General features: G+C 40.9%; 1 protein-coding gene across 1 annotated transcript in view; it reads left to right on the top strand.

Annotated features, from left to right (window-relative positions):
• Positions 1-8,041: 8,041 nt before the first annotated feature.
• Positions 8,042-25,933, top strand: part of CCDC81 (coiled-coil domain containing 81) — a gene marked incomplete at both ends in the record, with an annotated part of 53,528 nt that continues 35,636 nt past the window's right edge. The window contains 4 exons of the mRNA XM_080700939.1: positions 8,042-8,120; positions 16,849-16,910; positions 18,405-18,561; positions 23,968-24,224. Of these exons, the coding sequence (XP_080557065.1) occupies positions 8,042-8,120; positions 16,849-16,910; positions 18,405-18,561; positions 23,968-24,224 (555 nt within the window). The remainder of the gene's footprint in view (positions 8,121-16,848; positions 16,911-18,404; positions 18,562-23,967; positions 24,225-25,933) is intronic.

Here is a 25,933-nt window from a genome sequence, read left to right as displayed (position 1 = left end):
CTGCATCAGCGCTCAGATGGCGGGAAGCCTCAGGGGCGATTCTCCATGGGCCTCTTTCAGGTAAGCCAACCTCAGCCCCAGAATAATGTCCAGCTTCTAGTTCCTTGTGTAGCTCATGAACTCTCTTGCCTGAGATGCCCACTGGGAACAGATGTGCATCCTTGCTGCTTTGTCCCCATTTGTTTCTGCAAGGAGACGGCTCCTCTAAAAGCAGAGAGAGCAGGGGCATCTGTTAAGGGCTTCCTAGCTGTAGCCGCCCCCCCCCCCCCGCACTAAACACATCAACATACCATTATCAGGATTAATTTTCATTCCAGGACTACACAGTCTCATCTGCATCAGAAAGGTCTAATCTACTGACATTTGGGCTTTTTCTGTTTTTTGCTTCAAAGTATCTTCACATCAACTGTGCAGGGCTCTGCTTGAGCTACCTGATTAACTAAAGCTGAGATTTGAATGTATCTCTGTAATCCTCAGGCTTATTTTCTGATAATGAGACAGGAGGGGGACAGCTTCCTTTTGTTCTACTACATTTGTCTGACATTCACTTGTATAAAGTTGGAAGCAGACAAAGCCACAGAAGTTGATTTGGGCTGACTTAAGAAGAAGGGAGTTATATCAATAGGAAAGCCCAGAGAGTGATGGGAGCTGGGAAAATAAGACGTGAAATAGGCAGGGATCAAGGGGGCTGAGGAGGACTGGACATTAGGAACTCTGGCAAATTTCTTAAAATGGGATAGTGAGGAGTTCATGCCATCCCTACATGAGTATCTCCCAGATTTCTCCGCTGTCAATATGTCACCAGCTCAAAGGCCTGAATCCCAGAACAAGCTTCTGATAGCTGAGCTTGGGTCACACACCTGACCTCTGGTGTGGCTGAGTAAGGTGGGGATGGGCAAGCAAGGGTCTCTTCACCTCTGGGAGTGGAGAACGGTCACCAGGAGCTACTGCCCCATCTAGATCATACATAATACGGATGTGTGAATTCCCAAAGCAAATCTGGACTCTTAGGGCAGCTGTGAAAGGGACTCAGAAGTAAGGATAAAAAGAAATGGGAAGAAGGGTGAAAGAAAGTGGGAGTGGGTGAAAGAGCAGGGAACATTCTCAAGAAAAATTCTTGAGCTGGGCATGGTGGTGCATACTTGTAATTCTAGTTAGTGAGACCCTGTTTCAAAATAAAATAAAAATTAAAAAAGGCTGTGAGTGTAGCTCATAGGTAGAATGACCAGAGGTTTAGTCCCCAGTAACAAAGAAATGAAGATTCTTCTGTAATAGGTAAATCTATACACAAGTCATCATGTTTTGTTTTGTTTTTTCTCTGACACCATTTTAAAAGCTGAGAGCATCTTGGTGAACTAGAAGTAGCATCACCTCTCACCACTAGATGGTGTTTTACAGATAGGTAGGGCCTCCATGTGTATGCTTACAAAGCTCACTTAAAATATTCAAAGGCTGGGTAGTCGGGTGGGTGGCACACGCTTGTAATCCCCGCGCTTGGGAGGCTGAGACAGGAGGATTGCGCAGGTTCGAAGCCAGCCTAAGCTACTTAGTGAGGCTCTCAGCAACTTAGTGAGACCCTGTTTCCAAATAAAATATAAAATAGGTCTGGGAGTATAGCCCAGAGGTAGGAAGCCTCTGGGTTCCACCCCCAGTACCACCAAAAAAAAAAAAAAAAAAATTCAAAGGCCCGGTGTGGTACCACACACACACAAATCATTCAAGAATATTGAGGGCCGGGTGTGGTGGCACACACTTGTAATTTCAGCATTCGGGAAGTTGAGACAGGAGGATCTGGGTTTGTGGACAGCCTCAGCTACTTAGTGAGGCCCTCCACAACTTAGTTGGGAGGCTGAGACAGGATTGAGGACAGCCTTAGCTCCTATTTAGTGAGGCTCTTCGCAACTCAGACGCTGTTTCAAAATAAAGAATAAAAAATAGGACTGGAGTGTAGCTCAAAGGTAGATCCCCAGTACCACATACACACACAAAATAATAATAGTATTGAGAAAGCCCAGGCATGGTGGTGCACACCTGTAATACCAGTATTTGGGAGACAGACAGGAGGACAGGAGGATCATTTCATATTTAAGATCAGCTTCAGCAATACAGTGAAACCCTGTTTCAAAATAAAAAGGTATGTATATTAGAGGTAGGATGCTCCTGGGCATACACACACACACACACACACACACACACACACACACACACACACACACACAGAAGAAAGAAAATATTGAGGAAATGTGAACCCAGAAAAGGGTCACCTAATTTAGCTGTATAGATAGGAAGTTTTTCTAGTAACAGTCCAGGCTTCGGCACAAGGGCAGGATAGAGACGGGGATAGGAATTTCAGTTTTAGGATTCCTCTAAAATATTAGAGGCAGAGAGGCTGGAGAAAGCACAGTGCTTTGCAGGCAGTGATTGGAGGTGGAGAGGAGAGTACTCAAGGTAGATGAAACAGGACTGAAAAGATAGGAAAAGTGAACACAGATCCAAACTGTGCATATTTAGTTGTTCAACTCCTTACTGGGACCATGGCAGTTCTGCAGGTATGGCCAACCTCAGGAACATGGGCCATCTATTTGGAATGGCTGCTCTGGCTCTCTCTAGGGACTCACTGCTTCCCTCAGCCAGTCCTGGTTCTCTAGCGTCCCCATTTTCACATCCCTTTTCTGTGCTCAGATGTATTGGAAAGACTCATTGCAAAACAAGTAGGATTGCATTAAGTACTCTGAACCCAGATGTTTATGGAAACTTACACATCCATACAGTAGATTAAGAAAAAGCCTCTAGCTCATGGGTAAAAAGTCCTTTTCTATAGCTTTGTAAATTTCCATTCTGTGTCTTATCTCATAATTTTGGAAATTATTGTGTATTAAATCCTTATGGTACATCATATAAAATGTGTTAGCACTTTCCAGTTATTTCTTAGTCCTTAATAATGCCTGGAATTGTTATGATGTCTATTTTATGGATATCAAAACTGAAACTTGGACAAATTAAGTAGCTTACCCAATGGCTTTAGAATAGAAAAAATAAAGGCTTAGGGCATACCTTGGCTTTTTTTTTTTTTTTTTTTTTACATCATTCAAGCCTCTGTTGAAATGTACTCTCAGAGCAACCTTTATAGGCATCTCTAAAGCAGCCACTTCACTCTGCTTTCAGTTGTCCTGCAGCCACTTCACTCTGCTTTCAGTTGTCCTGCTTTGGCTTTTTTTTTTTTTTTTTGGTAGCACTGTTACTTGATAATGTAACAGCTCTGAGCTCTGTAAAGGCAGGTGCTTAGCTGTGGCATTTACTGTTTATCCCACTACCCAGAGCACAGCCTGGCAAATAATAAAGAGCTTAGTTTTTCTTCTTTTTCTATATTACTGACTTACTATAAAGGTTATTATAAAGGATTGAAATGTACATCCAGATAAAGAGGTACTTAAGGAAAGGTCCAGAAGGGTCTTGAATCAAGGAGGCATCTGTCCCAAGACTTAAAGCAAATAAACCAACAAAGAAAATAGGGCTAAGAAAAACCCTCCATCCAAAATACCAGAAAAAGGACAAAATAAAAACTAGATAAAATAAATAGAATAGAAATAGCAAAATATTATATTTAAACCCAGCCACATAAAAATATGTTGTGAAAAAATCTAAATGGTCTAAACACCCCAAAAGATAAATACACAAAACAAAAATGGGTAAGTTGGGGAATACTAGTTTTCTCTCTCTCCTCCTCCTCCTCCTCCTCCTCCTCCTCCTCCTCCTCCTCCTCCTCCTCCTCCTCCTCCTCTCTTCTTCTTCTTCTTCTTCTTCTTCTTCTTCTTCTTCTTCTTCATTTTTTGTGGTACTGGGGTTCCTGGAAGCCCTTCTACCTCCGGGCTACACTCCCAGACCTATTTTATACTTTTTTATATTTGGAAACAGGGTCTCTTAAGCCAGCGCGGCTGGCTTTGAATCTGTGCAATCCTCCTGTCTCCGCCTCCCAAGCGTGGGGATTACAAGCGTGCGCCACCACGCCTGGCTCATTATTCTTAAAGCAAGTGTTAAATTTTTATTTTGGTCACATAAACCTATGTATACTAACTTCTGGCTTGAATTCAAGTATTCAAATGTTAAATTCCTCATTTTAGCTTGTATAAAATGTAAGAAGGTTGCAAAATGTTTTAAGAGGTAGGTCAGGCAAATATGGCTCAACTATCAACTCTCTTCTAGTTATAAACATTTAATGTTATAAACATGGGTATCATAATATTTATTACTCATTGAGGCCACATATATTAAATATGGGAAAGGTCTACTGTATGACTTATGTCCTGTAGAGCATCCAGGCAGAGTGGCCACAGTATGATATATCTCTTACTTGACATGGCCTATTTTGAAATAAGATACTTGGTGAGCCGGGCATGGTGGCACATGCTTGTAATCCCAGCATTTTGGAGGCTGACAGGAGGATCATGGTTCATTGACAGCCTCAGCTATTTAGTGAGATCCTTTGCAACTCAGTGAGACCCAGTTTCAAAATAAAGAATAAAAAATAGGGCTGGGGTGTAGCTCAGAGGTAGCATGCCCCTGGGTTCCACTCCCAGCACTGAAAAAAAAAAAAAAAAAAGATAACTTGGTGAGTTTTTCTATATTTCTTTGACGGGGTCCTGCCTCCCATCAGTGGCGGGGCTGATCAGGAAGGTTGAGTGCCTGAGTGCCGACGACTCGAACACACACACACACACACACACACACACACACACACACACGAGCCGATCAAGCAAGATCTCATTTATTCCTCTTCAAGCAATTATATAAATAGCACAAAACCACGAGAGGAATTTCCAATGGGAAATAGCCTAGCCTATCGGGATAAAGATCACTAGCACGTAGTTCACAGCCAATCCCAGGCCAGTACATGAGCCATTCATGTGTGCGGAAGCTCCTTTAAAGGTAAAAAGGGAAAAACTGCTCAGTCTCCCCACCCATAATGAATGGGGAAACCACACCTTCGTAGCTTCCTCCAGGCGCCATCTTAGCCCCTTTTCTGCTGAATCATTTTACTGCGGAATTTCTTAAACTTTACCTAAAGCTTTGCCTTAGCCTGCAGGCCGCTCAGGCCGAGGGAGGCTGCATCTCTTTAGGCCCTGTATGGACACACCCCAACATTTCTTCTTTGGGAGATTCACAGTGTAGCCTCAAGGATATCTCAATTGTCATATAAAATAATTTACCTTCCTTAAATTGTGTTGTAAGAAAAGCAAATGCATCTTTGCAGTTTTATCTGTCAAAAAATTTTTTTAAAAACTGCCACTCAACCACATTAATTATCCTGTGACCAGAATTCCCTCAGTTACCACTTGTCCTTTTAGTTACTTGCCAGTTTTCCCTCAGTTCCTTTAAACCATTTTCTAATTAGTTGTGATATATATTGCTGCTGCTGTCTCCCTCCTCCTCCTCCTCCTCTTCCTCCTTTCCTCCTCCTCCTTTTCCTCCTCTTCTTCCTCCTCCTCTTTCTCTTCCTCCTCCTGCTCCCCTTCTGGTACTGGAGATTAAACCCAAGAGCATCCTATACCTGGGCCACATCACCAGCCCTTTTCATTTTTTATTTTGAAACAGGGTCTTGCTAAGTTACCAAGATTGGCTTCTAACCTGTGACCCTCCTATCTCAGCCTACCAAGTTCTGGGACTACAGGTGTGTACCACCACACTCAGCTGTGACATATTATTCCTTATAATGTTTAATAAAATTAAAACTTTTAAAATGTAATACCAAAGAATATGATTAGGTCACCCTCTTCTTGAAGGCCTTTAGGAATTATTCACACCTTCCAAATAAAGTCTAAACCAGCTGTTAACCTCCTTTTCTTGGGCTCCTTATACACTATTTTTTGTGACTTGAATGTACTATTAAATATTTCTTTAAAATGCAGTTGCTGTGCACAGCAGTTAATTATATTGATTCAAGTCTAAATAAAGCCAAAATAGAATAATATAAATTTAAATACTTCAGTTTTAACCACTAGTCATGTATTGGTTAAGAATTCAGGCAGAGAAGCAGAACCCCATGAGTGATGGAGAATACAGAATTTGTTGTGTGCAGTCCTTATACCGCTGAGGGAGCAGGTTAAGTGGCCTTCTGTGTCTTGACAGTCAGCAGAACTATTAGTCAAGAAGGAAAGATGGTCATTATATGGGAAAGAGTAAAGAAAGATGGCAGCTGGTAATATCCTAGAACTTAAGGACAAACTAGATTCTGTAAGGACAAATGGTACCCTGTGTCTGTCTGTCCCCACATCCAGCCTCAGTAATATGAGTCATCTCCAGGACAGGGTGGCACCTTTGGCAACACCACTGCACGTGTCTTGCTGAGTTGCTGGGGCTGGCCTTGAATCTGCAATCATCCTGTCTCAGCCACCCAAGTACTGGGATTACAGGCACGCATCACCACAGCCAGCCCTCATTTATTTTTTTTTTTGTTTTGTTTTGAAACAGGGTCTCACTAAGGTTCTGAGAGTCTTGCTATGGTGCTGAGGCTGGTCTGCAACCTCTGATCCTCCTGCCTTGGCCTCCCTAGTACTGAGATTACAAGCATGGGCCACCACCCTGGCTTAATTTTGAAACACTCTGGCTTGTTTTTATTTTATTTAGTGCTTGCTAAATTTCTGGGGCTGGCCTCAACTGCTATTCTCTGTCTCAGCCTCCCAAGTACTGGGATTACAGGCAAGTGCCACCATGCCGGGGTTAGTTGATTGTACTTGTTGGGCTAATGATCTGCCAGTATGTGGACTGATAGCATTCTATCTTTTCACCTGGATGGGGTCTACATGCGTATGTTCACTCTGTGATATAATCAGCAGAGAGGAGACCATGAACACATTCCTGCAGGAAGATATTTGTAACGAGTATAGGGAAGGGAAAAATTCACTAACTTTAAAAAACCTGTTTTGTCTCAATTTTCCCAGCTATTTCCTAAGAAGGGAACCAAGGAAAAACCAGAACTAAGAAACAGATCCCAGGCCAGGCGTGGGGGCACGCACTTGTAATATCCCAGGATTGGGAAGGCTGAGACAGCAGATCTTGGTGTGGACAGCCTCAGCTACTTAGAGTGCCCCCCCCTCTTTTTTTTTTTTTTGCGGGTCTGGGGGTGGAACCCAGGAGCATTCAACCTCCGACCTACACCCCCTGCCCCTATTTTTTATTCTTTATTTTGAAACCAGGTCTTACTAAGTTGCAGAGGGCCTCACTAAGTAGCTGAGGCTGTCCACGAACTGCGATCCTCAGATCTCAGCCTCCCGAATGCTGGGATTACAAGCGTGAGCCACCACGCCCAGTTTGACACTGTTTCAAAAATAAAAAGACTCAAAAATAGGGCTGGGGTGGGTGTAGCTCGGTGCCCCTGGGTTCCATCCCCAGTACCGAAAAAAAAAAAAAAAAATCCCAGGTGAAACGCAAACTCTGGAACAGATCCCGGGATTCCTATGCACATCTCTCCTGGTTTCACCTGGTAAAAGTCATCCCCAGATTTGTGCGAGGTGGTTACAAAAACGACCACCTGAAACCACCAAGTCTTTGCTGCTGGGGTAAAAGGGGAAAAAACAATTTAAAAATTAATCCTCTGAGCTCCTGAACCACCGGCCCCTTTCAGGACGCCACGTGGAGGCCCTAGCAACCCTGGGAGCCTTTGTTGTTTCCTGGCAACGAGCCCCGCCCTCCCCTCCGCAGGGCCCCACCCCGGGCTCCAGGCTAGCCCAGCCTCCCAGCGCTCAGTCGCTATTCGGAGAGCGGATTCGCACCTTCCGAGCAGTGCTGGACAGCTCTCCTACGGTCTGTGGTGGGAGCCCTCCGAGAGCCAGATTAGGTGGCAGGGACGGCGAGAAACAGTTTGAGTTTACTTACTTTGAGTTTACTTAAGAAAAAAAAAATTCCCCTAAAACTTGGCAATCTTTATTTCTAAAGCACATCCTTAGCTCTGAGGAGAAAGGTGTGCGAAAGTCACTGTAGTACAAACTTCCATATACGGAAGAGACCCATCAAGGACCCGGCGAGAGTTGCCCGGGGACTGAAGATGTTGGACACTATTGTCCCCGCTGTGCAGAAAATGAGCAGGCAGGTGCTGCCCACGCTGCCCTTGCTCAGCCAGGACGGTAAGCGGCCCGGGGTGGGGCGGGGGCGACTTGGAGCACCTCTTTTCTATTCCCTCCCTGTTCGTTTGAGGTAATCGTCTCCTCCTCCTCCTCCTCCTCCTCCTCCTCCTCCTCCTCCTCCTCCTCCTCCTCCTCCTCCTCCTCCTCCTCCTCCTCCTCCTTTCTTCTTTTAATAAGCAGCCCTAATTGGTAAAGGAGCCACTTGAGGGTTTTGATTAAAACGAGATGATGCATATACAGTGCTTGGCTCCTGGGCTAGCACAAAATAAGTCCTCAACAAATGCTAGCTAAGACCAACCAACCCACCTACAAGGGCAGATAGAAACCCTTGTGGCTAATTAGAGAAAGGCTACAGGAACCACAAATAGCTTCTTTTCAGAGTTCCTCCAAAGGCACGATTGCTCTTGTCCTTGATATCTTGCAGTTAGGTTAAGAAAATGAGACAGTCGGATGTGGTGGTTCACGCTTGTAATCCCAGCACTCGGGAGGCTAAAACAGGAGGATCGCAGGTTCGAGGACAGCCTCAGCTACTTAGTGAGGTCCCTTGCAACTCAGTGAGACTGTTTCCAAATAAAGAATAAAAAAATAGGGCTGAGGTATAGCACGGAGGCGGAATGCCCCTGGGTCCCGTCCTCAGTAACGCAAAAGAAGGAGGAGGAGGAGGAGGAGGAGGAGGAGGAGGAGGAGGAGGAGGAGGAGGAGGAGGAGAAGGAGGAGAAGGAGAAGGAGGAGAAGAAGAAGAAGAAGAAGAAGAAGAAGAAGAAGAAGAAGAAGAAGAAGAAGAAGAAGAAGAAGAAGAAGAAGAAGAAGAAGAAGAAATGAGACGATCTTCAAATGATAAATGATACTGGGTATGTACTGGCAAGAGAGTCTGGCAGATTTTCAGAGAAAACTCATCAAGCTGCATTAGTGAGATGCATCGTTTCTGAGAAGAGTCACCCCAAAGTAGACTTGAGATCTGTCTACAAAACAGGAGAGCCTTCAGGAAGAAAAGTGCTCCAGAAACGGAAACTATAATAATAAAGATTATTATCGTGTGTTGACCTCAAACAATTTTCAGAGATAAAACATATAGTAATGAATGCCACTTTTCTTTCCCTGTATTACTTTTGATTTTTCCTAACAAAATAATCCGAAGAGACACATTAAAACAATAGTTTTAGCCGGGCGTGGTGGCGCACGCTTGTAATCCCTGCGCTTGGGAGGCGGAGACAGGAGGATCATGCTGGTTCGGAGCCAGGCTTGCTGGCTTAAGAGACCCTGTTTCCAAATAAAATATATAGAAAATAGGTCTGGGAGTGTAGCCCGGCAGTAGGCGGTAGAAAGGCTTCCAGGAACTCCAGTACCACACACACACACACACACACACACACACACACACACACACACACACACACACAAATAGTTTTAGGGATTTAAACATATTTGGCATATTTATGGAATATATATTTCTTTAAGTAATTTTGAAATCCTATTATGTGCTAAGCTCTGGGGAACTAATAACTAAAAACCTTGAAGCCAGGCATGGTGGCACACGCTTGTAATCCCCGCGCTTGGGAGGCTGAGACAGGAGGATTGCACAGGTTCGAAGCCAGCCTCAGCTACTTAGTGAGGCTCTCAGCAACTTAGTGAGACCATGTTTCCAAATAAAGTATAAAAAAGGTCTGGGAGTGTAGCCCGGAGATAGAAAGGCTCTGGATTCCACCCCTAGTACCACAAAAAAAAAAAAAAAAAAAAAGAAAAAAGAAAAAAAAAACCCAAAATAAAACAAAAAAACCTTGAAATTTACAGTCTAGTGGGGAAGATACATGATAATCAGATAACCACACAAATAAATGTAAATTTACATTTAAGTGCTAACAAAGAGGAAGTAAATGGTATAAGAATTTTCTTTTTAAAAATACGCTTTTATTGGTGCATTATAGTCTCATAATGTAAATTGTGTTGACAGTGACATACATATCCAAGGCACTAGAAGAATTTCTTTTTTTTTTTTTTTTTTTTTTTTTTTTAGTTCTGGGGACCAAACCTAGAGCTAGGCAAGTCCTCTACCACTGAGCTACACTCTCAGCCCTATAACTTTTTTTTTTTTTTCCTGTACTGGGGATGGAACCCATAGGCATTCTACCTTAGAGTTACACCTCCAGCCCTATTTTTTATTTTGAAACAGGGTCTCACTGAGTTGCAAAGGGCCTCACTAAGTAGCTGAGGCTGTCCTCAAACCTCAGTCCTCCTGTCTCAGCCTCCCAAATGCTGGGATTACAATTGTGCGCCACCACGCCCAGCTCCCTATAAATTTTAAAAAAAAATATATATATATATATTTTGGGGGGTACTGGGGTTCCTGGAAACCCTTCTACCTCTGGGCTACACTTCCAGACCTATTTTATATTTTTATTTGGAAACAGGGTCTCTTAAACTAGCGCGGCTGGCTTTGAACCTGCGAGATCCTCCTGTCTCTGCCTCCCAAGCGCGGGGATTACAAGCGTGCGCCACCACACCTGGCTTAAAACATATTTTTTAAAAGAAATTTTCAGTTTGAAACAAAATTAAGAGGAAGTTACAGAGATTTCTCCTATATCTTCTACCTTCATACACGCATAACTTCCTGAATTATCATCCCCACCAGAGTGGTACAATTGTTAAAACAGATGACCTACACTGACACATCATAATCACCCAAACTCTATACAGTTCACCATAAGGGTTAACTCTTGGTGGTGTACATCCTATGGGTATGGATAAATGTAAAAGGACTTGTATCCACCATTATAGTGTCATAGAATTTCTACCACTCTCAAAATCCTGTGTGTTCCGTCTACTCATCCCCACCCTCACCCCCAATCTCTGGTGACTTTTGACTATCTTGATGGTTTTGTCCTTTCCAGAATGTCATATAATTGAAATCATATAGTATGTACCCTTTGTAGACTGGCTGTTTTCATTTAGTAATATGAACTTGTTTCCTTCCTATCTTTTCATGGCTTAATAGCTTATTTCTTCCTAGTGTTAAAAATATTCAATTACCTAAATACACTACAGTTTATTTGTCAATTTGCCCATTGAAGGACATCTTGGTTGCTACTAAGGTTAGGTAACTATAAACATATGTGTGCAGGATTTTGTGTGGATGTAAGTTTTCAGTTTATTTAGGTAAACACCAAGGAATATGATTGCTAGGTTTGGTAAGATGATAAAAATCGCCAGACTAAATTTTATTTTTTAGAAAAAAGGGCTGTGCCATGTGCTGTTAATTCTCATTAACAGCAATTAATGAGAAATTTTGTTGGGCCATATTTTATTGCCAGCACTTGGCATGGTAGCATTCTAGATTTAGGCCATTTCATTAAGTGTGTGTAGTGATAGTCCACATTTTAATTTGCATTTGCTTTATGCAGAACATCTTTTCACAAGATACTCGCCATCTATTTATATTTTTCAGTGAGGTTTCTTCTGTTAAGGATTTTGGTACATTTTTATTGTTTTTATTTTTTTTCGCAGGTCTGGGGATGGAACCCAGGGACATTCTACCTTTGAGTTACATCCCCTGCCTTATTTTTTATTCTTTATTCTGAAACAGGGTCTCACTAAGTAGCTGAGGCTGTCCACGAACCAGGCTCCTATGGTCTCAGCATCTTAAATGCTGGGATTACAAGCATGCACCACCATGCCCAGCTTGGTCCATTTTAAAATTGGGTTGTTTTTCTATTGCTGGGTTTTAAGAATACTCTGTATATTTTATAAAGCAGTCATTTGTCAGCTGTATCTTTTGCATTTCTTCCCAGGCTGTGGCTTGTTCTCAATCTCTTGACATTGTCTTTCACAAAGCAGAAAATTTTAATTTAATGTTCTATTTTTATATCAATATCTTAATTTTAGAGGATGTTTTATAAATGGGGTAATTTATTTTTATATTAATATCTACTTCAAGTATTTATTTCATATATCTTACAGTTTTCATAATGGACCCTTAATGCTTTTTTTGTGTGTGGTACTGGGGATGGAACCCAGGGCCTTTCTACCTCCAGGCTACACTCCCAGACCTATTTTATATTTTATTTGGAAACAGGTTCTCACTAGGTTACTGAGACCCTCACTAAGTATCTGAGGCTGGCTTCGAACCTGCGCGATTCTCCCGTCTCAGCCTCCTAAGTACTGGGATTACAAGTGTGCACCACCACTCCTGGCCCTTAGTGCTTTTTTATCAGACGTAAAATACATTCTTGCTAGTTGGCATTGTGTTTAAAAACATGACTTTGAGTTCATAAAATGTTTAGAATCTGAAGTGCATAAAGGTTGAATTGGATGCAGAAGGTATATCTAGAGAATAGTTCTTTATGATTCTCTAATAGTTCTTTATAATTTCTGATGCTTCAGTGTTTCATTAAAATAATAATTTCCAGCTTTCCTTAAAATACAACAAGTATATTATTTAATTTGATTTTTATATAGGATTAGATATTTTTATGTTTTGAGATTTAGCGATATTCTCTGAAAATTCGAAATGTAAGAACAAGTCAATTAGAAATCACAATATATAGCTGGGCGTGGTGGCACACGCTTGTAATCCCCGTGCTTGGGAGGCTGAGACAGGAGGATCGCAGAGGTTCGAAGCCAAACTCAGCTACTTAGTGAGGAGGCTCTCAGCAACTTAGTGAGACACTGTTTCCAAATAAAGTATTAAAAAATAGGTCTGGGAGTATAGCCTGGAGGTAGAAAAGCCTCTGGGTTCAACCTCCAGTTCCAAAAATACCAAAAAAACAAAAAACACAATATATGAGATTTATAAATCTATTGTAACTGAACTGCAGGGACCTAAAGCTTCCTACAGGGAGTAAAACACGTTTTTCTTTCTGTACAGTAAGAAATAGCAAATTTCACTTTAAATAATTAACTCTGCTCTTGTATAACTTTGCTCATTACATTTTATGAAGTAAAACATTATGATAAATGTGAGTGTATTATACAACTGAATAAAAACTCAACTCTCCAATCAAGCTCAGTTAAGGTTTTTCATTAGGGTTTGATTACAAACTATACAGTTTCTTCTGACCTTAATTAAGTTTTCTTCTGCTGTAGATTGTTTTCCTAAAATCTGAGCTGCATGTCATGTCTAGGTAAAAGACTTTTAATCATGAACTTTAACAGTTTGGACTTAATAATGTTGAACATTCTCCATGTAAATCTGGATACTGAGATTTTTATTAATGAAGTAATGATATCTTTGGTGATGATGAAAATTTTGGCCCAGTGTGTAGCTGGAACTGCTTGAAAGATCTTAGTTCTTAGCAGCCAGAAGTAGAATTTTTTTTTTCTGCTACAGGGACAGTGAGGAATGGGGACTGCAGGAGGATGGGGCAGAGTGTGGGAAATGCCTGATTACAGGAATTGCACATCCGTGATTTAGAGGGAGGGGCAGAACGCTGGGCCTTCTGCTCACCGTGACATGCAGCACTAGTTTCACTGGTGGGTAAGTGAGTTTCCATGGTCAGACTTGTTCTCAGTTGCTCATGAGAATAACTGCTACTTCTCATCCATCAAACTGGCCTCCTTTCTGGCATATTAGTAATAAGCATCTATAACCCTGATTTATCAGTATTAAAAGACTTCAATCTCCTTTAGTTATTGGTCTAAACCAGTAAGGAAGAGGATGTTACCAATAAGTCAGAGGTTTCCAGAGTGGGGAAGAATTGGTCTTTGGTCACCAACTTCATCTATGTCCCAAGGCGGCAACATGGTGAATGTCATTTTCTTGATCTTTTGAGATTAAAACTTGTCATGTTTGTTTTGAAAAGAGTTCCTAATTGGAAACTATCTTTAATAAACACATGATAAGATTTGGAATGTAGATGTCAGCAGACATAATTTTCCATGTTTCTAAATGTTAGTCATATCTAGAGTGTAAGTTTATATCACATATTAGCATTATAATTATTGGTAACTTTTTTTTTTTGGTGGTACTGGGATAGAATCCAGGGGCTTTCTATCTCTGGGCTACACTCCCAGACCGATTTTATATTTTATTTGGAAACAGGGTCTCACTAAGTTGCTGAGAGCCTCACTAAGTAGCTAAGGCTGGCTTCGAACCTGTGCGATCCTCCTGTCTCAGCCTCCCAAGTGCTGGGATTACAAGCGTGTGACACCATGCCTGGCTATCTGTTTTTATAAAATTTTTTAAAACTACAACTCAGGGGAATAAACACAGAAGACCTTACTCTCATTAAATAGTCATTGCATCCATTATTTCAAAGTAAAGATCCTTGGGCCCTTATCTAAAGGTCTGTTATTAAGTACCATATGACCCAGCTCTACTTCTCCTGGGTATCTTTCTAAAAGAATTAGAGGCAGAACACTAAGTGATACATGAATATTCATGTTTATAGCACACAATTAACAATAGCCAAGTTATGAAGCCAACCTAAGTGTCCATCAGTGGTTGAATGGATAAAGAATATATGATATATACGTATAATGGCATTTTAACCAGTAAGAAACAAAGTATGTAATTTGCAGGAAAGGGTTTTGTTTTATTTTGTTTTGTGGTACTGGGGATGGAACCTAGGGGATGGAACTAGAGACTATTTTGCTGAGAATAGCCAGTCTCAGAAAGTCAAGGATTGTTTTCTGTCATATGTGGAAGCTTGAGAAAAAATAGGAAACAAAAGAGACTTTAGATAATTGGGGAGAAAGACCAGTAGAAGAGTGGAAAGGGACTAGGGGAGAGAGAATAAAAGAATTGAATGAAACAGTTCAAATAATGCTATGTTCATATATGAAGGAATCATTCCCAATCACACTAGCATGTACAGTGAGGGAATGAGGGAGGATCTGGAGGAAATCACATCAAGTGCATGTATGTTTGTATCACTTTCGCCCTCACAGTGAGGTAGAATTACAATGCACCAATACAGTGTTAATAGCAGCACAAACTGTAATAGCCAAAATATGGAAACAACATAGGTCTCCATCAACAGATGAATGGATTGCAAAATTATGGGAAATACACACAATGGAATTCAACTCAGCAATAAAAAAAGAACAAAATCATGTCATTCGCAAGAAGATGGAAAGACCTGGAGAACATTATGTTAAATGTGATCAGCCAAGCACAGAAAGAGAAGGGACATATGTTTTCTCTAATGTGCTCAAGCTAGAGAGTATTAGGGATACCAGAGGGACTCCAGAGAATGGAGGGGAAGCCTCAGCAAAGCTATAAAGGAAGGGTAGGAGAGGAAGAAGGCTGAGGTTGATTAATGAAGGAGCTACATTTGAATATGTGTAAAAGTATGATATAGCATGGTCAACCTGGACACTCATTGTTGGGGGGAGGAAGGGGAAATGGGAGGGGGAGAGGGCACCAAGCATTGTCTGAATGTATGCCATTTTCAATATGTTCCACATAAAAATAAAAGAATAAATTAAAAAATAAAAATTATTTTAGGCATAATATTAGTATATTTGTTGTGTCTGGAATGGAACAGACTAGAAGCAGTAAATTAGGCCTGAGCAGGCAGCCCACAGAGCACTACAACCAAAAGAAGTGACAGCTGGTAGTCTAATGGTGAAAAATGAGAATGAAAAGCAGATTTGAGGATCTGGCAAAAGTAGAAGTAGGGACAGTTAATGTACAAATGACAGCTTTTCCTGAATTAATGGTCCTTGGCTTTATTCTTGTGTTAGTGAACAGTATAAAAAGAACCATTTTGCTGGGTGTGGTGGCGCACGCTTGTAATCCCCGCGCTTGGGAGGCTGAGACAGGAGGATCACGCAGGTTCAAAGCCAACCTCAGCTGGTTTAAGAGACCCTGTTTCCAAATAAAATATAGGTCTGGGAGTGTAGCCTGGAGGTAGAAGGCCCCTGGGTTCCATCCCCAGTACCACAAAACAAAACAAAACAAACCCCAAACCATATCTATTAATTAGATGGCACAGAGTGACCCCTTAGTAAATAATTATTGAATGAATCATTAAGAAAAAGCTAGATTATAGTTAATTAACACCATTCGAGGGTAAAGGAAAGTGTGTGATTGAGTTTCCTTATTCTAGAAGGACTTTCTCCAAAAATTTATTATTATTATTGTTAATTATTATAAAACTACATATTTGGAACTTAATAAGATTTATTTACCAAGTAAATTTGGAAAATGACTATTTTCTATTTTCTGTTAATTCTATATCATTTAGGAATTACAGTCATTTGTTGTTTTTGTTTTTGTGGGACTGGGGATTGAATCCAGGGGGCTTTCTACCACCGAGCTACATCCCCAGCCCCATTTCTTTTATTCCTTATTTTGAAACAGGGTCTCACTAAGTTGCAGAGGGCCTTACTAAGTAGGTAAAGATAGCCGCAAACCTGTGATCCTCCTATCTCAGCCTCCCAAGTACTGGGATTATAAGTGTGTACTACTATGCCTGACTGAATTACAGTCATTTGTTTTTGCATTTCATAAATATATTATCTATCTTTGTAGTACTGAGGATTGAGCCCAGGGCATTCTATATCTGAACTATACTCTCAAACCCCTTAAAAATTTTTTTTTGAAACAATGTCTTGCTAAGTTTCCCAGACTGGCCTTGAACCTGCAATCCTCCTATCTCAGCCTCTCAGGGATGGACTGGGATTATAGGCATGTGGCCCTGCACTGTACTTAGATTTTTATTTGTTAGCACTAAGATGCAATGGTGGGTGCTCACATAAGTTAATTATTTTGGTTTTCTTTGAATTTCAGAAGTCTCTACTATTTGGGACAATGTTTCAGAATTTGTGAAACAGCAGCTGGCCCAGCACAAGGTAGGATTTATACTTTTTGACATAGGGTTCAAAGGATCTTTCTTACATAGTCTTGTATAATTTTACTGTGAGTAGCGTAGTTGGCTTTAGATCCACCCTGCTTAACTTTCACTCCTGTGATGTTATGATACTCACACTTAGGACCTGTAGATAGTAGATTTAACAAGTATAAATTTTTTCCACTAGGTAGTGATTTTGTAAGTTTTGCTCTTTTAGTGATACAGAGTGTACTGCTTATCAGCTTGGGCTTGTATAAAGAAACTAGAAGATAAGTTCTGTTTGTGATCCAATAGCTCCTGGCACAGCTGTGGAAGGATATAATGCTTCTTATTTTGTCTTCTTGTAGGGGACAGATTTTAATTAAAATATATGAAGACCATCAAGAATAAAACTTGCTAAAAATAAGAGTTTGTCCAGGGCTAGACTATCTCCTCCCATCAAGTCTTGGGTTTGGGTGCCATGGAACTGCACAGAGGTTTTGGAAGGATCATGGGGGGAACAAGGAAGCTGTGGAATTTTATACTCTACTCATAGGCCCTACATTAGACCACTTGCACTGAATTTGGTTTGAGAATTTGAGTTACTTATCACTTAAAATCAGAAGAGTTTATATTCCTGGCTAGATTTCTCCCTCCCTTTTCTTAACAGCAGCAGCAACAACAACAACAAAAACAGCAGATCTAATAATAGCTGTCTTCCATTTCTGCATGTGACCTATGGCTGGAGCCCATGATAGCTCCCCTTTAGATAAGACACACACGCCTGGCTACCACATTACTTTGGCCGGCTACTTCTCTTCCTTTCATTCTTTCTTGGAGTGTGTAGGCATTTGGGTTCATAACCCTTGATGTTTGATGTCTGCCCAGAGATAGAAACCCAGTTTGAGAGCCATAAAGCATTTTGCTTGTACCAAATCACCAAGATCACTGTATCATAGTGTATGCCTTGGATGCCTGAGAAACATAAAATCTGAAAGACAGAATGAGAAGAAGAGATTCTCATGGACCCTTAAATGGCAAATGATTAAAATTTAAACTGTCACATGACATGAATGAATTCCCAGAAGCAGTCATGAGAACCAGAGGAAGAACAGTAACCTAAAAACTAATCTCTAAGTATACAAAGATATTGCTGTTTGGGAATTTTAAAAAATGTCACATGAATTGGGATAATAGCAATCTCAGATACAGATTTCAAAAAGCTATGGCATCCATGCAAATTTTTATGATCCTCAGAGCCTTTTCATGATATGGAGATGAGGGGGCTGATGCCTGTAAAGCATAACGTGCTCAATACACTGCATTTTATACTACATTGATCTGAACATTTAGACCCATAAACTACCACAGTTATAAGAGGTTGTAGATATCATTGGGTTGTTAAGACTTAAGCTTGTATTCTCTTTCTGTTTTCTATAACAACAGGCAGATCATTTTTCTCTAACTCCTTCAGTGAATTATTTTTATTGCCCTTTTTCTCTCCTTGTCCCTTTAGGGGGTTCATATTCCAGGACTTGGAACTTTCACTTTCACGAGGCAAAAGCTTGATGTGGGAAACAACAAGTTTCTTTTAATCCAGAGGCCCGTGTTCATTATGGCAGAGAAGTTGCTACAGACACACGGGATCACACAAAACAAGGTCTATTCTCCAGGTAAGTCATTTTAACATTATGACTTTCTCAGAAGTTTTCTGGCCTGGGGGTAAAAATAGAAGGGTACAGCTTAGCCAGCATTGTTTATTAGTTTCTGGTTTCACTGGTACCTTTGGCAGAGGGAAGGATCAGGGTATGAAAACAATAGTCTTTCTTCAGGGCCCTTTATAAGCCCCAGGAACTTAAGAGGCAGCTGTGAGAAGACCTGAGGTCATATAAGCAAATTTGTATGAAATCCATACCAGAGTTGTATAGACTTATTTCTATTTCAGGTCTTAAGAAATTGTTTATAAATAAAGTGAAATTTAATTAGAGTCTCTGGTTGGGAGAATTATAGTTAGTATTAGCTATAAAAGATAACTAAATATGTATGCATATATATTATATATATTAAAAGTTAGTTCAAGCCGGACGTGGTGGTGCACGCTTGTAATCCCCACGCTTGGGAGGCAGAGACAGGAGGATCACGCAGGATTGAAGCTAGCCGTGCTGGCTTAGGAGACCCTGTTTCCAAATAAAAATATAAAATATAGGTGTCTGGGAGTGTAGCCCGGAGGTAGAAGGGTTTCCGGGAACCCCAGTACCACCAAAATAAATAAATAAATAAATAGAAAAAAGTTAGTTTAATAATTCCATACTTCATGTATATCATATGTAGCTTTCTCACATCATAAATCCAGCCAATTTTTCTTCCTTCTTTCCTCCTTTCCCTTCCCTTTCCTTCCTTCTTTCCTTTTTTCCTTATATGTCTGTACATCCGTCTGTTTGTTTTTCCATATTTCCTCTCTTCACAAATGTTTACTGAGGGCCAGCTGTGTGTCAGGCCTTATCCCAGGTGCTTGAGCTATGGTGGTTAACATGACACACACAATCCCTTCCACAGTGCACTTACATCCAGCTTTTGTGTGTAGGCTTCCTCCTTTGGTTTATTAGCTCTTTGGGGCTTACTTCTTGATTCCTGGCTGTTCTTTTCAACATTCCTATTGTCCTCTCCTGCATTAGACTCAGACCTGGATAAAGAGAGATGGTCTACCACATGGCAAAGGTGAAAAAGCTCTCTCTTTCTTTAAGTTGACTTTACTGAAAATTCATTTGCAGAGCAATTCTACTAGAAAAATAAAATATTCGAAAAACAGATACCAACAAACTGTGCTTAGAATATGTTCAGTATGGTGGGATTAGTGAACTTTTAAGCCATTTTTATCTAGAATTTCTGATAGAAGAAATGTATCATATTTCACCAAAAACCTACCAAAGGAGCCGGGCATGGTGGCACACGCTTGTAATCCCCACGTTTGGGAGGCTGAGACAGGAGGATTGCACAGGTTCGAAGTAGTTGTTGATTGCCTCAGCAACTACTTAATGAGGAGCTCAGCAACTTAGTGAGACCCTGTTTCCAAATAAAATATAAAATAGGTCTGGGAGTATAGACCAGAGGTAGCAAGCCCCTGGGTTCCACCCTCAGTACCACCAAAAACAAACAAACAAAAAAACCTACCAAAGGAAAAGAAGATTGTCAACTTGGAAGCTGGGCCTGGTGGTGCATGCTTTGTGGTCCTAGCATTTGGGAGGCTGAGACAGGAGGATCGCAGGTTTGCGGCCACCCTCAACTATTTAGTGAGGCCCTTTGCAACTCAGTGAGATCCTGTTTCAAAATAGACAATAAAAAATAAGGCTGGGGGTATAGCTTGAAGGTAGAATGTCTCTGGGTTCCATCCCCAGTACCGCACATACACTAAAAATGATACAAATTGGGTGCAGTAGTACATACCTGTCATCCCAGTACTTGGAAGGCAGGAAGACTGCAGGTTTGAGGCCAGCCTTGGCAATTTAGTGGGAGCCTGTTTCAAAAGAAAAATAAGTAGAGCTAGTTGTGTAGCTTAGAGGTAGAATGCCCTGGGTTTGTTTGATCCTCAGTAACTAACACATGTCTGTGTATGCATGTCATACACACACACACACACACACACACACACACACACACACGGACATTGTTAGCAGATAAGCCATCAGAATATATTTCAGGAATATCTTGACTTATTCATATAAGTCAAGAGTATAGGAAAGAGTGAAGACTGTTAAGGAAGTAATGGGTACTTTCATGCAGGGGCAAATGGAAAGAAGACAAAAAATGGTAGGTCAATTATATGATAAGGATTTTAGAATTTATCCTGTAGGGTGTGGGTTCTTGAGTAGGGAGTTTTCTGCATTCATACAGTTTTTAGCTGCTTCAACTTTAATAAAATAAGGTAAAAGTTTGAATGATAGCAGAGACAATCAGGAGGGAAATGAAGGGTTCTATTCCTGAGACATTTCAGATGTAGAACTGATAGTGTGGGTTAACTTGAGAGATGTGGAGAGTAAGAAGGAGAGAAGAAGGTGTTTAGGATGAATGGTTTCTTGGTTGGAGAAGAAATGGATGCGAATGCCATTACCTGTTATAGGGAATGATGGGGAAAGCTGGTGATAGTGGATAAACAGAGTTTGATTTTGGACATGCTGAATTTGAGATTGGTATAGCAATACTTAGGTAGAGATAATTCCAGAGCTTAAGAGAAAGGTAGAGACTAGAGGTCAAGAATTGAATAAGTTTACCCAGGAAAGAATAAAAAGTAAGAAGAGACAGATGGGGACATTATACTGTTAGAAAAACTTCAAACCTATCATCATCATCATCATCACCACCACCACCATCATCACCATCATCATCATTTCGTAATCTGGGGATTAAACCCAGGGGCATTCTTCCTCTGAGTGAAATCCCAGCCCTATTTCTTATTCTTTATTTTGAAACAGGATTTCACTAAGTTGCAGAGGGCCTCACTAAGTAGCTGAGGCTAGCCTTGAACCTGAGATCCTCCTGTCTCAGTCTCCCAATACTAGGATTTTAAGTATGTGACACCATGACTGGCACTCCCCAGTATTATAAATAGAAGAAGAGAGACACCAAGAAACCAAGGAGGAAAGAACTGAAGAACCCACAGCAGTGTCATGGATACAAGAAAAGAGAGAGGGCATGGCTGACAGGTGACAGATTGAGAGATGATATTTGCTAAGTCATTGGTTGTTCATCATAAGAGACAGGGTATTCACTGAGGTTAATGGGTTGAAAGACAGACTGTAGAGTGGCAGTCTCAGTATTCTCACTGATGTAATCCAAAACAACTGACCATACAACTTAGAGGAAGGAAGACTTGTTTGCTCACAGTTTGGGAGATTTCAATGTTCAGTTTATTTCAGTCCATGTCTGTGGAGCTCAGGGTATAGTTGCAGAAAGCAGAGGAGGGGAGACCTTATATAATCCCCAAGGCCACACTCCACAGGTCCCTCATTAGTAACCAAATCCTGTTTTCAGCATTGCTGTTTTATTTCCATAAGGCCTAAGAGGATATTTTTAAGTCCAAATCATTATAGGTTATGAGTGAATGGGAGGGAGATATTAGAGGTGAGCAATATGGCCTTTTCTAAAAAAATTTCAATAATGAAAAAAGAGAGATGGACAGAGGGAGAATGGAATTCTTGTTAAATTGTGTGAGAGACACAAAACAATCATGGATATAGTGAAGTACATGTATCACAGAGCTGTTGATCCTCATCATTCACCATTCTTTGAATTTGAATAGTTAAAAATTCATGCTTACTGAATGAATGTTTAGAATAGTCTTATCCCCTCTCTGTACTGCTTTGCTATTATCTTTCTTTAGCTTTATCATCTTGACTCTTTTTCCTGTTAGTCCTTTTTTGACTTGTGGGTGTCACACAGCTCATATATCTCTTAGTCAAATAGATCCTGTGCTTCTTTTAGGAGACATATAATCTAATTCCATCTAATTAGATGTATAATCTAATTACAATGTCATTTATAGGCTTGTTAGAGAGGGAAAGCTTTCTGCATGTCATCCATTCTAACTCTCTTATATGAAGCCCAATTTTATTTATATGATAACTTCTGGTGAGGATGACTATCTTCAAAACATTCAACATTTGTAGATATTTATAATTATTTAACAATGCGATAATAACTGAATGAAATGCAAAAATATTGCTGCAGCATGTCCCTAGAGATAAGGGGACTGAAAAACCTCAGAAACTCTCTGGCGAAGAAAAACAGTTATTATGTATCCTAGAGGAAAAAAATTGTCTGGAGTATTGTTTAAAAATTGAGCCGGGCGTGGTGGCGCACGCTTGTAATCCCCGCGCTTGGGAGGCAGAGACAGGAGGATCGCGCAGGTTCGAAGCCAGCCGCGCGCGGGCTTAGGAGACCCTGTTTCCAAATAAAAAAAATGGAAAAATAGGTCTGGGAGTGTAGCCCGGAGGTTTAAGGGCTTCCAGGAACTCCAGTACCACCAAAAAAAAAAAAAAAAAAAAAAAAAAATTGAATTATTGCCAGGTGTGGTGGTGCACACTTGTAATCCCCGCGCTTGGGAGGCGGAGACAGGAGGATTGCGCAGGTTCCAAGCCAGCCTCCCTGGCTTAAGAGACTCTGTCTCCTGACGGGCGTGGTGGCGCACGCTTGTAATCCCAGCATTGGGGAGGCTGATACCGGAGGATCGCAGTTCCCCGACAGCCTTAGCTACTTATTGAGGTCCTTTACAACTCAGTGAGACCCTGTTTCAAAACAAAGAATAAAAAATAGGGCAGGGGGAGCCGGGCGTGGTGGCGCACGCTTGTAATCCCCGCGCTTGGGAGGCAGAGACAGGAGGATCGCGCAGGTTCGAAGCCAGCCGCGCGTGCTGGCTTAGGAGACCCTGTTTCTAAATAAAAATATAAAATAGGTCTGGGAGTGTAGTCCGGAGGTAGAAGGGCTTCCAGGAACCCCAGTACCACCAAAAAAATATAAAAAAAAATAGGGCAGGGGGTATAGCTAGGAGGTCAAATGCCCCTGGGTTCCATCCCCAGACCTATAAAAAAAAAAAAAAGAGACCCTGTTTCCAAATAAAAAATATAAAAAAAGGGTTTCCAGGAACCCTAGTACTAAAAAAAAAAAAAAAAAAAAGGAATTATTCTAGCCAGGCGTGGTGGTACACCCTTGTAATCTCTGTGCTTGTGAGGCTGAAACACGAGGATTGCAAAGGTTTGAAGCTAGTCTCAGATACTTAGTGAGGCTCTCAACAACTGAGACCCTATTTCCAAATAAAGTATAAAATAGGTCTGGGAGTATAGCTCGGAGGTAGAAAGCCTCTGGGTTCCACCCCCAGTACCACCAAAATATTTAAGAAATTTGAATTATTCTTTTTTTGAGCTAAAACATTATGCTTTTATGGAAAATTCTACTTATTGTTATGTGCTAATCTATTTCGTTAGCAGTCTGTAGCAATATTACTGTGTTACTGTAGTAATATTATTATGTCTTTAGCATAATCTCTACTTCCTTTCCCCATCTCAATTGTTCTTTTTCTCCTCTAGGTGACATCCCAATTGTGCCACTTAATTTTGTCACAATATCCCTGGAAGGCCCATTTAACAGGGATATAGTAGAAGGATGTGTTAAGGAGACATTGCTGTTCTTATCACGATCCATTTCTACCAAGCAGACTGTGGAGTTTACATTCAATGGAATTGGAGTTCTCATGATCAAAGACAACAAAGTGAAGATGAAGTTTTTTAAGGACTTCCTTTGTACCATGGATGGAAGTGGGTCTTTGATGAAAGCCCTTGCCAATGTAATGAATGTTTTTCTTCTTCTGACCCCTCTCCCCATAGCTGCTCTGAACCATCTATGTGGGGCATCATTAAGAAAAACTCAGGTTGACATATTTTAAGTGGAACTTTCCTTCGGAGCATACAAGTACCTGTTCATAGTGATTAACTCTGGCAGATAGGATGAGAAGGGCAGAGAGACTTTAAACTGCTGAGCAACACCAACCAAAGCATATAAACAATAATAGAAGCTCGTAACTTTGAACCTTTTATAATCGGCACCACCATCATTCTTAACCATGAAGTAGCTGGCACGGCCATCGTGCTAAGTTGGACATGGAGTTTAAGGAGGCAGTGAATAGTCAATCAGCAGGATTTACTGAATACTTAATGTGCCTTATATACAACTCCTGGGAACTAACAAAGTTAACATGGCTGAATTGAATTACCACAGCGTTCTGTAGAGCAAAGTCTTGATTTTTAAATGAAAAGTCTATGAAAATGGCCTAATTCTACTGATTTCTCCCTTCATGGAGCTCTGGGATGGGACTTTGGGAGACAGGGTTGTACAAAATGAGGCTCTTAGTGTTTTCTCTCACAATCTGGTTTCATATAGGATTGCTAAGAGGGATACCAACCTGGCATGTGGATAGTGGAAATACATGTGGGGAAATCCCTTTTTTCCCCATGAAAACACAAGATTTGCCGGGCGTGGTGGCACATGCTTGTAAACCCATCATTTGGGGGGCTGATACAGGAGGATTGCAGTTCACCGACAGCCTCAGCTACTTACTGAGGCCCTTTGCAACTCAGTGAGACCCTGTTACAAAATAAAGAATAAAAACAGGGTTGTGGGTGTAGCTCAAAGGCAGAATGCTTCTGGGTTCCAGCCTCAGTAACACACACACACACACACACACACACACACACACACACACACACAGAGAGAGAGAGAGAGAAAACACAAGATTTGCAAATCCATAGGCAAGGCTAAAATAGGTAGCTCATCTCTAGCCCCTGAGAGATTTTACTCAAATTTGGAGCTTCACCATGTGTTTAAAAGCATTTTACTTGGCCTGGTGAACTCTAAAGCATGCCTTTTCAAGAACAGTTTCCCAAAGAACTAGTCCTGAGGAGATATTCTATGAAAACAGGGCTTGGAGGCCAAATCAGACTGTGAACTGTTCTACAGAGAGGCACAGAGCTCATCAGCATGGTTTAGAAGCTGAGAAAGTTGGCTGTAAGGCAGCCAAGTTTGACTGTCTAAATGTATTTAATCATGGATCTTTCCTTATTATCTCATTAGCTCTATAAGCACTGTAAATTGGTAGGAGTGGTAGTTTTATTCCCCAATACCCTATAACTTAAACCTGAGTGCTCTCCTGGGGACTTACTGTGCTTATTTCTGTGATGCCACTGTTTGATTTAATTAAATTTCTTTTGGGAAAGTTTCTTTTTTCTTTTTTCTTTTTTGGTGGTACTGGATTCCTGGAAACCCTTTTACCTCCGGGCTACACTCCCAGACCTGTTTTATACTTTTTAAAATTTGGAAACAGTGTCTCTTAAGCCAGCATGGCTGGCTTTGTTTTTTTTCTTTTTTTTCTTTTTTTTTTCTTTTTTTTTTTTTTTTCGGGTCTGGTGATGGAACCTAGGGGCATTTGACCTCCGAGCTACACCCCCTGCCCTATTTTTTTTTATTCTTTATTTTGAAACCAGGTCTCACTGAGTTGCA

The sequence above is a fragment of the Muscardinus avellanarius genome, assembly GCF_963383645.1.
Source record: "Muscardinus avellanarius genome assembly, chromosome: 1".
NCBI lineage: Eukaryota > Metazoa > Chordata > Mammalia > Rodentia > Gliridae > Muscardinus > Muscardinus avellanarius.
This window is presented reverse-complemented; position numbering and strand designations above follow the sequence as displayed.